General features: G+C 51.7%; 2 protein-coding genes across 3 annotated transcripts in view; both read right to left on the bottom strand.

Annotated features, from left to right (window-relative positions):
* Positions 1-10,658, bottom strand: part of Agrn (agrin) — a 32,096-nt gene extending 21,438 nt beyond the window's left edge. For both annotated transcript variants that reach the window (XM_059255591.1, XM_059255589.1), the window contains exons 1-2: positions 10,406-10,658; positions 8,290-8,551 (exon numbers count right to left, since the gene is read on the bottom strand). In XM_059255591.1, the coding sequence (XP_059111574.1) occupies positions 8,290-8,551; positions 10,406-10,612 (469 nt within the window). In that variant the 5' untranslated portion in view covers positions 10,613-10,658. The remainder of the gene's footprint in view (positions 1-8,289; positions 8,552-10,405) is intronic.
* Positions 10,659-12,402: 1,744 nt separating this feature from the next.
* Isg15 (ISG15 ubiquitin like modifier) lies at positions 12,403-13,766 on the bottom strand. The gene is made up of 3 exons (XM_059255936.1): positions 13,666-13,766; positions 12,562-13,024; positions 12,403-12,452 (listed from the first exon to the last, which is right to left on the bottom strand). Exons 1-3 carry the CDS (start codon positions 13,666-13,668, stop codon positions 12,403-12,405), a joined length of 516 nt encoding a protein of 171 aa, XP_059111919.1. The 5' UTR covers positions 13,669-13,766.
* Positions 13,767-15,371: the final 1,605 nt, after the last annotated feature.

Consider the following 15,371-nt stretch of genomic DNA (forward strand, 5'->3'; position numbering starts at 1 on the left):
GGAGGGGGTCCCCAAGTAGCATGTAAGGTGCTCAGGTGGATGAGGTGATGAGTTCAGAAATTATCCCACCTACCTTTCCCCTTGTAACTGAATATAACATCTTAAGCCACCCATTCACTCAACTCCCCAGCAATGAGAAAACATGCAAATAAGCCCATGCAAATAGATGTTGAACTCTGGCCATCCCTAGAGCCTGACTCTGGAGCATACCCCCACCCCCAAGCTACTTTGCAGACTCCAACAGGACCATTTGGGGCAAAGGGTTTGGGATAGAGGCACAGCCCACCTAGGTTCTGTGAGGGAGCTCCTTTCCTGGTCTCTGTGGGGAAAGACTCCCCAGCTGTCCACAAGCTTGAGGAGTATGCAGGTTCTGCACTATCCCCACTTGACACAGCCACCCTCCTGCTAAGTGTTCATCTCAGCTGAAATCACACTAACAGCCCCCATACTACACACTTGGGTTATACTAACAGGTACATGGTATCCACAACTCAAGACTCTAGTCAGGCTTCTGCATCTGCTGTCAGCAGGCCCCATTTTTCAGCCAACTATGGCTTCTTTCAAACCTCATCTCAGTTCATCTTGAGAAAACCACATCTCTGTATACCAGGAGCCCTTGGCCTGTCTGTGGAGCTCCTCTATTCCATCCTTCAACCAACCCTGCTTGGGGCACTAAGACCCTACATTCACTGCACGTTGACTGGAAATGGCTCCACTTCCATATTATCTACAGTTGAAACCTCTTTAAGACCCCTCTGGTCAGACACTTGGCACCCTCAGTGTGCCCACTCCCTTTTGATCTGTCAGACAATTTCTCTACCCCAGTTGATAACACCATATCTTCTGTTTCCAAGCCTTTCCATCCTCTGGCCAGGCACAAAATGCAATCCTCCTGCTGGGTCATTCATTCGCCACCCATGATAAGAGGTTTTCCATCTTTTGTGGCCCCAAACTCAAATCTTCTAATGAAATTTTGCATAAAACTCCGAAATAAAGCTGGGTTTATGAGCCCTATGCATGCAGTCTAGGACAGCATCAGATCTAACTACTGGGAAACTCCACTTCTAGATTCCTCAGGGGAGCTCAGGGGAGCTCTGGCCCTGAATGCCTCCTACTGGACCTTGGCACTGCCAGTGACACAGAGGTAGTTTCTGTGATGCTAGCTCCCCCAGTACCAGAAACAGGGTCTGAGTTCTTAGCTCCTAGAAAGACAAGAGAACTTAGAATTGGAGAGTGCAGCACCGCTCATATATCTGTTTGCTTCGCTGCCCCATAGAAAGTACCAGAGAACAAGTACCCAGCAGGCCACACGGTACTACTGGATATGTTGTTTCAGCCCTGGAATGTCCCTGTGTGCTCTCTACAGGAAGCGCAGGAACCAGGGTCTTGGAGGGCTGGGTCCCACTAGTAGTAGAAACCCCAGGCAAAAGCTAGCAGAAGAAGCCTCAAGTGATCTTGGGAAATTTGCCATCGCCTTTGCTTACCCCCTTTCACCAAGCAGAAACCCTGAGAAGAGCCACTGAAGAGTTCTCAATAATTTTTTCAGTGTTCATATGGGGTTCTTGTCAGTCCTGGGCAACACTGGAATGGGGCTTGAGGTCTATTGAGCCTAGCCATGGGAAAGGGAACTAGGCAGGCAGCCTGGCCCCACCAAACCCCAGTCAGTGTCTGAGCCCCCTGCAGGGGCAGGATGCCTTCAAAAAACAAAGAGCCTTTGAGGCTTTAGGCCAGTGGGGGGAGGGGAGCACAGGCTACTGGAGTTATTTTGGGATCTTTAGACAAAATCATTCAGCCTAGACTGCCCAGCAAGCTCATGCCCAGGAATGAACAGGATGCTGATCCAGGCTTACCGCTCTGGGCTCACACCCTACCAACATGCAACCACATATATGAGCCAAGACACTAAGTACTCCTACTTTCCAGCAGTCACTCAAGCTTGCAGGAATTGCATCCCCCACCTGCCAACATACACACTAGACATTCTTTGTGTAGCACAAAGCTTGTCCCTCATTCCCAGGCATAATAGGTGTGGCCCTATGCTCTGGTACTTCTCAGGACCAGAGGAGGTTGGAGGATGGGGCCTGGAGAGGGTACAGAGTCCTTCTCCCTTTCTAGATAGCCTTCATCTCCCTTAGAAAAGAAGGTAAAGAGTTAGGGGTTCGATGACTGAGAGGAGTCCATGGAAAAAGCTGCCTATCTGGACACTCAGCACACACTCATTTCCCAATGCATAGGTCTCACCCAGCAAGTAGACATGCCCCACCCTCTGACCTCTGGTCAGGCCAGGGTGAGGCTCACCTGCTCTCTTTGGTGGTGGGGATTTCTAGGCATGCATCGCTCAGGTTAATAGAGGTACCAGATGGACTCAGTTCTGGCTGCCGTGGTGGGGGCAGGGCAGTACCATCCTACACCTCCGGTGTCTGGCCTCAAACTGTACATTGCTTTTTCTCTCTTCCCTCCTCACCTCACAGGACAATAGGCACTTCGTAGCAGGACAGAGGCACTCAGCCCTGGTCAATTGCCAGCATGAGGGGGCCTCCAGGCCTAGGTCAGATCTGTACCCACCCACCCACCCACCTGCACAGTTATCCTGCTCTGCAGAGTGGTTGGATTAGTTTGGGATACAATAGGGAGGTCTTTTAGGGTAGCCAATATGCTGCCAGACTGCCCCTTCTCCATTCCTTGCCTGGGTAGGCGCCTCAACCTGGGGCTGTTCTGACAAACTTATCAACTCGTTTATACCTCTCTAAGAAGTTAAGTGTGTCTGTCTGGCTTCCGGAAGACATCATGGCAGTTTCAAATGAAGGTCAGATGGGTGAAGTGAAATCTGCACATTGACCAAGTGATGAGTGGGGCCACAGCTGTCACAGGGTCAGAGTCTTTAATGCAGATCCTCAACCTTTCAGATTTGGGGAACTCCAACATGGACCTGGGCATTTTCCAGAATGATCAAGAGCAGCCAGCTGAGCGGGTACTGATTGATGAAAAGGCAGTGAAGGTAGGGACATTCATGCTATCCCTCTTGTTCCTTAGGTTTACCCAAACCCAGCTTTGCAAGTCCCTTCTTATCTCCAGGAGGAAAAGGAAGGAGCTAGGTGACACCCACATGTGATCAGTGAGTGCTTGGTGAGTCAGGAGACCTTGGTATCCCTGCTTACTACTCCAGCTGTGCTGAGTTAGGTTAGAGATATCAGATACAGGAGAGGGGTAAACACAGCAGGGGTCCTATGGCCCAATGGTTCCAGAGGGCTTCATGGAGGTGGTGGGCAGCCAGTTATTAGGATGAGAAGGAAAGGCAGTAGGGGGGACAGAGGACTAGAGGTGCAAGAAGGAGGAGCAGAGACAGATCCAGAGAGGAAGGAGGCTGGGGCAAGCAAGGAAGAACTTTCCTATTGAAGAATCAGCAGATTCCTACTTGGGATCAGCAGATAGGTAGGAAGTCCAAAAAGGGATTAGCTTGCTCTCTCAGCCAGGGGACAGGCTGTTGGAGAGTAGTACTCTCCTTTCCTCACACTCACAGCATCTTATCTACTCTTTCCCAGGTAGCAGCAACCACCCACTATTCCTTTCCTTCACCTTTATCTCAACTCACTGCTCCTTGGAAAGCCACTAAAACTACCAGCAGGACTCTGTTGAGGGTACCAGCAACAGCAGATGCCCCATGACCCCTGCAGGGAATGGTTGTAGAATGGTGATTGGACATGTGCAAGAAGGAACTGATGGATTTAGTGATGGAAGACACCACAAGCCACTTATTATACCTGATGGCTTCCTTTCCAGAATAGGAGACAGGTATCTCAACCGTTCTACCAATACGGTGTTTGTGCTCTGTTCTTCCATATGTGCTGGAACCTCACTTGTGGGTACAGGGGTCTGCACTGGCATAATGCTAGCCTACCTTTTCTGGGATCTAGGATGGGGTGGTCAAGGACACTCTCAAACTTACCAACTTACCTCGGGCTAGCAACAGATAGAGGGCAGAAGGGAGGAAGGGGAGGAAGGGGGTTGCGTCAGCTTCAGGGTCTGACAGGCTTGTAAAGGTCAGTGACTAAATTCCCTGGTCTCCTGTCCTCACAGCAGCTCACCAAACACATCCCTCATTTTAAATGTTTTCAATACATCTCAGTCACTCCTAGAGGCAGAGCTCACAAAAGGTGCCCCTGGCCCTCCAGCACAACTGGACCCAACAGAACCAATAGCAAACAGATGCTGAGATTCACATACACGTGAGGTCAACAACCAGGACCTGACCACTTAGACATAAACCCAGAAAAACCAAGATAGTGACAACTACGCCTCCCCCCAATTGCAGGCCTAGGCATACATATCTATATAAAGTTCACACAGCTGGAAACAGCCCAGTCTGTGAAGACAGAGCCTTCCTATCTTCCCTGCCTCCAGGCCAGGGAGGGGCCATCTCTATTCCCTGGTAAATTGTCCCTGCAGGGGGCCTTCCTCAGAGGAAATTCTCAGGATCTGTGCTGAGGGTGGGAGGGGTGAAATCTCTTGATCCCCAGTCCTCCACCACTGACCTTATCAGCTCTCCCAGCTTCCAACATGGGTCACACATGGCCTACTCCTGAACCCCAGGAGGTATAGGGGGCATAGAGCCCTCTTCTAGCTGGTAACTGCCCCAAATGAGCAGGATTACTATGACAACTGTTGTGGTAGCCCCTAGTCCAACCCACCAGGGCATCAATGGTTTAGTGCTCTATCTCCACTCTGAGGTAAACAGCTGACCTGAGAATCACAAGAGGAGAAAAAAGTTAGCTGTTTTCTACCCTTTTGTGACTTCTGCCTCTTGTGCATAGCAACCAGGCCTAGGAAACAATAGAGGGTCCTTATCAATCAGTGATACAGGACCTTCCTGAACCTGTGGTCCTGGGTATGTCCTTGACCTACTCTCTGAGTAACTCCACCCTATACTATCCTACTGTAGCTTGTAGGAACTAACGAGTAACTACAGACCTGATCTGGGTTGAGAGTGGCCTTAGACCTGGGTCAGTGTCTAGGGGTCCCAGTTTGTCTGGTCTGCAGTGGGGATCCCATGTCCACAGGATTGCTATGACGGCTCAAGCGAGTGGAAACAGAATTTGCTTTGTCCAGAAAGATCCAAGTAACAGAAGTGGTTTCAAAACATCCCTCCCCATTTCTAATTGACAGGGGTGATGGGGGGCATCTTCTCTGGGTAGGGATGGGAGAGCAGGATGGGTCTAGAAAAAGCCAAAAGTTACTCCCACTAGCTCCATCTTGCCTACTGCCTGCCCAATGGCAGTCCATCTCCACAGAACTAATAGTATCCTGCCTGTCACCCACCTAGAAGCATTCATTGATTCCAGCAAGCAAAGCCCACCCCCCAAGGCTGCCTCAGTGAGCCCAAAGATGAGACAAGTCCATTCCTGCAGCCAACTTCTTACTAGAACTCCCTGACATGGAAAAGAGGAGGCCCTTCCTTACCTGGGCAGGCCCTTCTCTCTGGGCAAAAAGCAGTGGGGACAGCCAGTAGCCTCCAGCTCTAGCAGCCTCCAGCCTGGACATGCCTGGGGGAGGAGCCCTCATAGGACTGTGGGTGGGGTTGTAGAGTGGTAGAGAACCTGACGTCCAAAGGGAGAGCCACCTCCCCCCTCAGCAGAAGGAATGTGGGGGAGGTGAGGGGAAAGAAAATGGCAACAGGAGTCTAAGCCTAGCCTGGAAGGCAGTCCTCCCAACCGTCTAGGAACCGTCACAATATCCTAGACAACCCCAGTACCAGACGCCAGCCTTAGTGGGTCAGGCTGCTCCTATCCACCACCTTGGGACCTAGAGCTCTTCTACTCTATCTTCCTGAAAGCTCTGGATAGCTGACCTACCAGAGACAAAGGGCAGAACCAATCTGGCCAGCCCAGAACAAGGGAGTCACCAAGACCCCAGCTTCAGAATTGAGAAGGGCCAGGCTGGTCAGGTGCCAGGCTCACTCAACCTGGGCCCCCTGCCCTGTCCTTCCTTGTGCCAGGTGCTGGCTGAACAGACACTTCCTTTCTCTGCTCCTGATTTTTAGTAGGGAAGTGCAGATCCCCAGCCAGGCTGTGTCTCTCCTGGGGGCTTCAGGGAGGTGCCAATCCAATCTTCTCTAGAGACAGGGTGAGGACAGTGGTGGGCCTATGCTCTGCACCCTTAATTGGCAGTGAAGAGGATTCTCCACTTCCTTGACAAAGCTTTGTCAGAGTGAGAGGTCCCTTTCCAGAAGGAGCAGCAGCCACTCTTGCCCAAAGGTGATGCAAAGGGAGGGGCACATACCTGCCCCAGTTATGCCAGGAATGTGGCTTCCCAGGAAGAGGACCAGAGGAGCCTTTCTGGGGGGTGGGGGAGGTGCTGGCTGGCTAGGGGTGTTCCAAGAGTGAACAAGAGGTCAGAAGTAGCCCAGATTTCACCCAGTTCCCAGTGTGGTGTGGTACAGGTGTAGGGGACCTGGAGTCAGATTGGGAAATCAGATTAGAGGGATGGGCTTGTTTACAAGTGTGAGGACCTAGGATGAGGCTCAAAAGCCTCATGGTCAGGAAATAGACCCAGCTTTGGAGGGGTGGGCAAGAAGATATTTCATTTCCATCCTAGATCCTAAGCCCTAATGGCTCCTTGGGTGTTCTGACCTTGCCTTAGAACCCAATTTACCCACTGTACTCTGGTCTGCTTCCAAAACAGATCCAAGACATCATTTCTTCAAGCTTCTTACAGTGGCGCCCTGGCTCCTTGTTCTGCCCCACCCTACCTTCTACATACCTTAAAACATCTCTTCAGCCTCCTTGGCTCTATCTATGAGTCTTTAGTTCCTTATCTGCCCCCCTCAATACAGACAGAGAGAGAGAGAGAGAGAGAGAGAGAGAGAGAGAGAGAGAGAGAGCGAGCACGAGCGAGCTAATCCTGGACTCTCCTCTGGTAAAATGCTGGTCTTTGAGTCTTCAGAACTAAGTATCCCTAAGGGTCAGCCATATACAAGTGCACAGGAAGGGAGGCCTTCTTTCCATGATTCTTCTTCCTAGCTGTACTGCTCCAAATTGGGCTCTACCGGACCAAAGCCAGAGTGTAGTGTGGGCCTAGCTGGCTTTGGTCAGATGTTAAATCTTGTTCTGTCACTCCCTACCATGACCTCTGATCTCAGAAGTCCTCAGTTACTGAGTCATGGACCCTCAGACTACTAGATCCACCCAGCTATTAATGATTCACCCTCTTGATCTTGATCCTTCTCAGCCCCCTACTCAACCCCAAGTTGACATATCTATCTATCTTTGGCCTCACATATACGTCCTCCCCTGCCTTTCCTGCCCCCCAATTTCCCAAAGCACAAACTTCCATAGCAGTGCTAGAATCTCTGGTTCTTGTCCAGATAGGTTCCCCATGGCAAGAACCCAGGAGCTGACCATATCCGGCTGAGAGGCCACAGAGTTTACATTCTGGACCTGACCCTCCTACACTCAAGGTCAGCATGGAGACAGGGTTCTAGAGACACCCCTCAAGAGCCCAGCTAGCATCAAAGCAGAAAGACAGGAGATAAGTCTTCAGGGCTGGCAAACACATCACATCAGAGGACTAGAAGTCATAACCCTTGTCACTGCTCTGAGAGGGAAGTTTCTGTCCCCAGCCCTACATCCCTTTCCAGCCAGCCATGAGGGAACAGACAGGATGTAGTTAGTAGCAGCAGCGAGAGAAAAAAGCATTCTTTACCACATTTCCCCTCAAAAGTCTCAGTCACCAAATGGGGCTGTCCTGAGGAGGAAAGAGGGAAGACCTGAATGGTTACCTTCTAGAGGATGGCAGCCCAATCCCACAGAGCTGTTCTTCTACAAACTGTGGGCCTCTGGAACACACAGGCCAGTCCCCCACTGTCCAAACCCCTGTGCCTAGCCACAGGTGTGTACTCAAATGTATGGATCAAGACAGATGTTTGGACTTCTGTAAGGATAAGACAGGTGGGTCCCAGCCTGTTCCATAGCAAAGTTCCTTTCAAAGGGGAATGTGAGTGCTGAGGGAAAGGGAGAGAGAACAGAGATACCTGTCTCTAGCCAGGGCAGCAGCTTATTTATGGCTCCAAGACCAAAGACAGCTAATATAAGAGGTGAGAGTGTCTAATCTGTGTAGCTAGAGATGTAGCCAGGAGCAATAATGTTGCATCACAGGTAGGTAGCAGGATGGTTACTCTCCTGCCCCATGGCAAGCTCTCCTCTGTAGCCTGCCCCCTCCCTCAAATCCCATAAAATTTCTGTTACTATCAGCAAGGCACTGGCCCTCAAAGGAATACCCTCACCATGCACGCACCTTCTACACAGAACTCCACCTCTTCCAGGTTCCGCAAAGTGATCCGCATAAGGCTGGAGTTGAGCATCAGTTCATTCTTGTGGGCTGGCCACAGGTAGGGTGGTGCTGGGTTCACAAAAAAGATTCTAGTGTCTCCAGTGGACACCTGGTTGTCACAGATAAGGGGGTCTCCGAAGCCACCAATCACCACCTTGTTGCCACCATCCAACAAACTCTCCTGGGCCACCACATCTTTGCCTTTCAAGTACCGCCACACTCGAACCTGAGTGGACATGAAGGTAAAAGTGTATTGGTCCTACAGGGATAGGGTGCCAGACTGGACACCTGGGCCCTTTCCCCTCCTCTGTTCTCACTTGCTCAAGCCAGTGTCCACAGTGGACTCCAGCCTTGGGCAGAGATGTTCAAAGTTCTGTGACTCAGCCTCTCAGCAAATGCTGCAGGGAAGTAGACACCTACTGGATGGGGGATGACACATAAGAAGGCATACCACCTAACCATACTCCCACCCTAGGTCTAACCAGCCCAAGTCCAACTACAAGGGTCCATCTCAGTCAGGGCTTATCTGGCATGCAGTGCCAACATTCTAGACCCTCTAGCTCACTACCACTCAGGACCAGACACTTCAGATGAAGGGACTTAAGATCCCAGCTGGGATCTTCACAACCCTGTGTGTGGGCTGATACCTCCCCCAGGAAGTAAAGACCCACTTCTTTGCTCCCCAGTCTGCCTGAGTCTGTACAGCCAAGTCAGCTCTGAACCACAAAGTCAAGTTTGGGCAATGCAAGTCGGCCCCACCCTCCACCTTCTCCTTTGGGGCCCTGAGGGCACCCCTCTGACAGACATGGCTGAAGGATGTAGCCTGCAGCACCCACAGGACAAGTCCAGGAGCCCAGACACTTTTTGGAAAGGAGTTCTAGCACCCCTTCTTCAGGTGCTCTGGGGGTTTAGGCTCTTGGAATGGAGGGAGCAAAAAGACAATGGGCAGTTTGTCCACCTGCCTAGCTCCTGTTAGGCACCTCAGAACTGCAGCACCTACAGGACTTGAAGAACCTCATTTACCTGCCTCCTCCTCCCCCCCCACCTCCACTCCCACCCCCCCCACTCCCCCCCACCCCCCCCCCCCCCCCGCAGTAAACTATTGAGGGAGATATTCCAAACGGGGTGGGGGAACTCACAGTTTTCACACCTCCCCCACCCCAGCCACACCCAGGAGCAGCGGGGAGGAAGTCGGGAAAATCCTGCAGGGACTTGGCAAAGTGCCCTGGCAGTGAGAGGAGGGGGCCCAGCCGGGGGAACCCATGAAGACACGCTACTCTGAAAGAAGTCACCGTCCTTCCCATCCCCAAAGAGCAAGAACGATCCTATTTCTAGTTAAGTGATTTAAGGGGCTAGGAGAACCAGCAAAGGTTCTGAGGGTACCCACTATACCTATTCCAAGGTGCTCTCAAATCCAGCTTTAGTTGAAGCAAAGCTGACTCTTCTACTGTATTGTAAGAGAAACCCAGTTCTTCCAGAACGGAGCACCTGCCCCTGCTCCTTGTGCACGGGAGACTCAACCATGGCCCATCCCTCTGCTCTTGCTCCACCGAAACCCAGTCATTGCAGCACCTTACGCAGGTTCCTCGGACTTGTGGATTAGACTACGCACCCATTCCTTTCTGCGGACCACCCCTTCTCGCCCTGGTAGAGGCCTCATCACAGTCCGAGTCCATCCCCACCTCACACCTCCCCAAACTCTATTCCTTTCCTTTGGCGAGGGTGTACACTTGTTTCCAACGAGAGAGGCTTTGGACAAGGGGGGAGGGGGGAGGCAGCCACTACTGCAACTGGGGCCTGGGCACCGTGAGAAGAACCACAGCGGCCCCGCAGTAACTTTCGCCCTGAGCTGCAGAGTTTTCCGGGACCTGGTTCCCCACCCGCAAGCTTGGCGGTCGCCAAGGGAGCTCGAGCTGGGGCTACAGAAGCGTTCCGGTCTCGTTCCCACGGCTTGGGGCCGGGGTCCCAGCAGGGCGGCCGGCACGCGAAGGGAGGGCCTCCGGGCTGGGAACCACGGGGAAAGGGCCCCCGGCTGGAATTCCAGAGGGCTGGGGTCTCGTGGGGTCTTGCCGGGGCCCACCTTGCACGAGTACGTGTGCTGCACCGGGTCCACGTTGAGGATCTCCTCCACCGTGCCGGTGAGCACCACATTCGCCTCCTCCTCGCGCCGCTCCAGGGCGCGCTCCGGGCACGTCCCGCTGGCGCCGGGCAGGGTGCGCTCGGCCACCACCAAGAGCAGCAGCAGTAGTAGCAGCGGGGCCGGGCAACACAGCCGCAGGCTGGCCATGGCGCAGCCTAGGACGGCGGAAGGCGGCCGGGAGAGCGCGCGGGATGGACCGTTCAGGGGGCAGGACAGAACTGGACCGCAGCGGAGGAGGTGGGAGGGCGGACAGCGTGGGGGCGGGCCAGGGGCGGGAACTGAGCAACGCCGCCCCTCCCCCTAGGAGCTCTGCCCGCCTCCTCTCCCTACGACCCGCGCGGGCAGGGAACAAAGCCCGGAGACTGCGGCGCCGAGCTAAGGCGGGGGCCCCGGCCGGGTGGGTGGCGGGCCGCCTTGGGGGAGGGGAAGGTGGGGCGCCAGGCGCCCCTCCCCCGTCCGCCCAAACTGCCCACCCACCAGGAAATGCAGCTGAAATCAGGTTAATATATAATCTAGGAGCGACGTGCCGGGGCGCCGGGAGCGGCAGGGCTCTCTGGTAGGAAAGACTACCGGAGCTGGACCTCCGGTTCCCCTTGAGTCGGCCCCACAGCGGGATTGCTCACAGAGCTCCCGCACCAGTACGGGGCCCACGGTAGGCTCTAAGGCGGTCCAGTAGCGCTACGCCCCCTGCCGGTGGCCTTCCCGCAGTGACTGGTCTGAATTGCGCTCAGACCCGCCTACCTGCCCTCTGGCTGGGTAGGGCAATGGGATGCCCCTTGTCGACCTATGGCTACCTTCTCTTGTCTTGCTGCGGAACCTACCATGACCCCGCTTCCTTCCCCTCCCCTTCTGTGGACTAGCGCTTCTCCAACTTGGCCTGGCTAGGTACAGGGTATAAACTGAGGCTCAGGGAACGCTGGATCTGCAGAAGGTTGAAGGAAAAAAGAAAAGACTGCTTTATTTTCACAAGACCAGGGTTGCTGTGCTTTTGAACCAGAAGCTAGAGTAAAGTGTGGGTGGCAGAAGCTCTTCCTCTTGAGAAAGACTCTACCACCAGGACCCTGGCAGGCTTCAGGGAGGGGGGTGGTCCGTGAAGGTTTGAGGTCACATCTACACAGTGGACACCAGCATTGCTAGATCTAGGGTCACCTACCCAGATATGCACAAGCACACCAACCAGAAATGGGGGCTTCTGGAATCTCCACTCAAATTCTCTTTAAAGGTCTAGAGGTTGAAGTGTAAGGCCCTCAGGGCCATTGAGATACTTGTCCTGACTTGCTTGTGCCTTAGGCTGCCTCAAAGCCTTAGTAAGTACATACAGGAGGAAAAGATAAGAGAAAGAAATATCAGGCAGGAAGGGGATGAAGCTTTTCCAAATTGGGTGCCTCCTATCTGCGATATGATTTCCTTTGTGGACAGGTGAGCCCCCAATTCCAGGTGCCCCCTTACCTGCCAATAATGGCCTCTTTATAGCTCTGATGAGTTGTATTTGCTAACCACCATGTCCTAAACAGCAACTGACTGATGTGAGTAGAGAGGCCCTGTCCTGCCCTTCTGAGGACTAGTGTAGGTGAGACTAGGAACACCCACAGAAGAATACACCACCCTCCACAGCCCACCCAGGCAGGTCCAAGAACATTCCTTCACTATTTCCAAAGGATCTGGTAAGCAACTGGTCCCATTAGGAGCCTCATCCTGTTACTGGTAGGACCTACCTTGACCTGTCCCTGAGTCAGATATAGAGATGGGGACCAGTTGTTGAGGGGCTGGCTGAGGCTCAGAACTGGCTCCCAGAAAAAAAAAAAAAATGTCTTTCTCTAGAAGTGAGTTACCAAAGGATTTCAAAGGGGAATTCTCTCACTAGGCTCTGTGAAATCCTGTCCCTTAACTTGGCAACCCAAGGCCTTGTCACAATAGATGGACCTGGGTGGGTTCTTTCACCCGGCCTCAGTAGAGATGTAGAAGAGAAGGCAACAGATGGACATTTCTGACAAGCAGACAGGAGGCAGAACTTTTCATTGGATCACCCTTTTATTACCAACATTGGCTCTGGATAGAGGCCTTAGGCATAGCATATCCACCCCCACCCCTCCCACCCCCCCGCAGGTGCAAATTCATGAACACTGTGCACTGGGGCGTTAGGCTATACTCCCCCAGTGGCTGTTTGTCTTCCATGTGCCTTCCCTCAAAGCTCAGCCAAAATTGGTCTTCCTGTACTTGCTCCTGCTGGGACACCTGCCTCTTAAGCTCTGCCACCGTCTGTGTGAGCCGGACTTCATAGATACTGCTGCGGCCCCTCTCATTCCTCACCAGGATGTTCAGAGGGTTGTTGCAATTCTGTACCATCAGCATGACTGTGCTGCCAGGGCACAGGCCCTGGCTGATGAGGGTAACGCCCTCTTGTAGCATCTCACCACTTGGGTGGACCAGGCGGTGCTGGAAAGCTGGCACACCAGTCTTCTGGGCAATCTGCCTCTTCAGTTCTGACACCGTCATGGAGTTAGTCAGGGACACCAGGAACTCTTCACCTCCCAGCATCTTCACCTTCAGGTCCCGGGTCTGCAGGCATCACATGGGTTTAGCATTGGTTCTCAACCTTTCTAATGCTGTGACCCTTTAATACAGTTCTCATGGTGTGGTGACCCCCAACCACAAAATTATTTTCATTGCTGCTTCATAACTAATTTTGCTACTGTTATGAGTCGTAGTATGAATGTCTGTTATGCAGGATCTCTGATATGCAATTCCTGTGAAAGGGCTGTTGACCCCAATTGGGGTCTCGATCCACAGGTGAGAACTGTTAGTTTAGAGACTCTCTGGCACCGTTACTGGGAGTTACTCCATCCAAAGCACTGGTCATAGGACCAGTTCCCATACCCCACCCCCACCCTCTCCTCCATCAGAGGAGACCATCCAGGTATGGGGATGATACAGAGGAGTCAGTTCTAGAGGGCCAGCCTCCTACAACCATCATGTTGTTTCAGTTCACCCACCAAGATATCCTTCTGGGTCCAGCCCTAAGGGATCTAGGACTGGTAGCTGAGCAAACAAGGAACCTAGTTCCTCCCTAGTAGTGATCTTTGAGCAGCTGTATTTTGTTTCCACACTGTGACTATTCTGCATCTGGAAGACCCTATCAAGGAATGGAGGAAAGTCAGCTAGAATGGAATCCATCTGCCTCTGCCCCAAATTGGACTTACCATGGCTGTAGGCTTTAGCACTAGGTCCCCTGCAGGAACTGAGGAGTTTGCTTGTCTCAGCTTCTAGCTGCTCTCTCTCACAGCCAGAGGCTGGGTCAGCTCTTTTAAGTGTGTGAGCTGTGGGTGTCAAGAGGCGGAGTCTGCAGAAGTCAGAGCTGCCTTCTGTTTCAGTTTCTTTTTCCCAAGGCATACATTCAATGAGTGGGAAAAACAAAACTGAATGAAAAGAAACTAACTGGGAAGGAAAGAGACTGGCTCTCAGGGGTCAAGGCCACAACGAGGCCTGAAACTCTCTAAATATTCAGCATTTCAGGTCCTTTACAAGGCATGTAGAAGTCATAACAGGAACTAATAATAGGAAACTTATTTTTCATTTATTAACTTGGAAATTAGTTATCTTGGAAAAAGTCACAATAATTAATTCAGAAGTTGCACAAAGTAATGGCAATCAGAACTGCCCAAAGACAGTTATTAGTTTAGGACAATAGTTATTGGGCAGGAGGTGGGGGTTATGGGAAGCATTTTGTTGTTTTTGTTGTTTTCAGACACAGTTTCTCTTTGTTGCCCTGGCTGTCCTGGAACTTGCTTTGTAGACCAGGCTGCCTCAAACTCACAGAGATCTGCCTCCTGAGTGCTGGGATTAAAGGCATGTGCCACAGCCACCACCACCACCCGGCTAGTAGGAAGTATTTCTATCCTAGAACGGTTTATTAAGACCTTATTGCTTACATAAAGAGGCATTGATTGAGTCAGATGGGTTTGTTTTTGAGATGGTCTTGCTGTGCAGTCCATGCTGGCTTCAAACTCACTATGAAACTGGCCTTAAACTGATCCTCCTGTCTTTCCTGCCCAAATTCTGAGATTACAGTCATGCATTATCTGTGCCGATTTCTGCAGTGTTGGGGATGGAACCCAGAACTTCATGCATGCTAAGTAAGTACTTGAACAACTGAGTTATATACTTAGTCTTCAGATTTTTTTAAGGTTTATTTTTAATTATGTGAATATGGGGTAGGGGTTTGTATGTGCATATGTGTGGTGATATTGTGTTCCCCAAAATATTGTGCACCCTAATAAACTTATCTGGGGTCAGAGAACAGAACAGCCATAATATTAAACAGAGGTTAGGCAGTGGTAGCACATGCCTTTAATCCCAGCCTTCTGGAGGCAGAGATCCATCTGGATCTCTGTAAGTTTAAAGCCATACTGGAAACAGCCAGGCATGGTGACTCACACCTTTAATCCCAGGAAGTGAGCCTTTAATCCCAGGAAGTGATGGCAGGAGGCAGAAAGGTATATAAGGTGTGAGGACCAGGAACTAGAGTTGGTTAAGCTTTTAGGCTTTTGAGCAGCACAGTTCAGCTGAGAGCCATCCAGACTGAAGAAACAGGATCAGCTGAGGAATTGATGAGGTGAGGAAGCTGTGGCTTGTTCTGCTTCTGTGATCTTCCAGCATTCACCCCAATACCTGGCCCTGGGTTTGTTCTTTATTAATAAGACCAGTTAAGATTCCTGCTACACATATGTGAGTACAGGTACCCTTGGAGTCTAGAAGAAGGAATCGGATATATAAATATTGTTCATGTATTTATTTTGCATGTATGTATGAATATATGTGCTTGTACATGTGGAGGTCAGAGATTAATGTTGAGTGTCTTCTTCAATCATTTTCTACATAGTCATCTCCCCAGCCCAATATCAAACAT

The sequence above is a fragment of the Peromyscus eremicus genome, chromosome 2, assembly GCF_949786415.1.
Source record: "Peromyscus eremicus chromosome 2, PerEre_H2_v1, whole genome shotgun sequence".
Classification (NCBI taxonomy): domain Eukaryota; kingdom Metazoa; phylum Chordata; class Mammalia; order Rodentia; family Cricetidae; genus Peromyscus; species Peromyscus eremicus.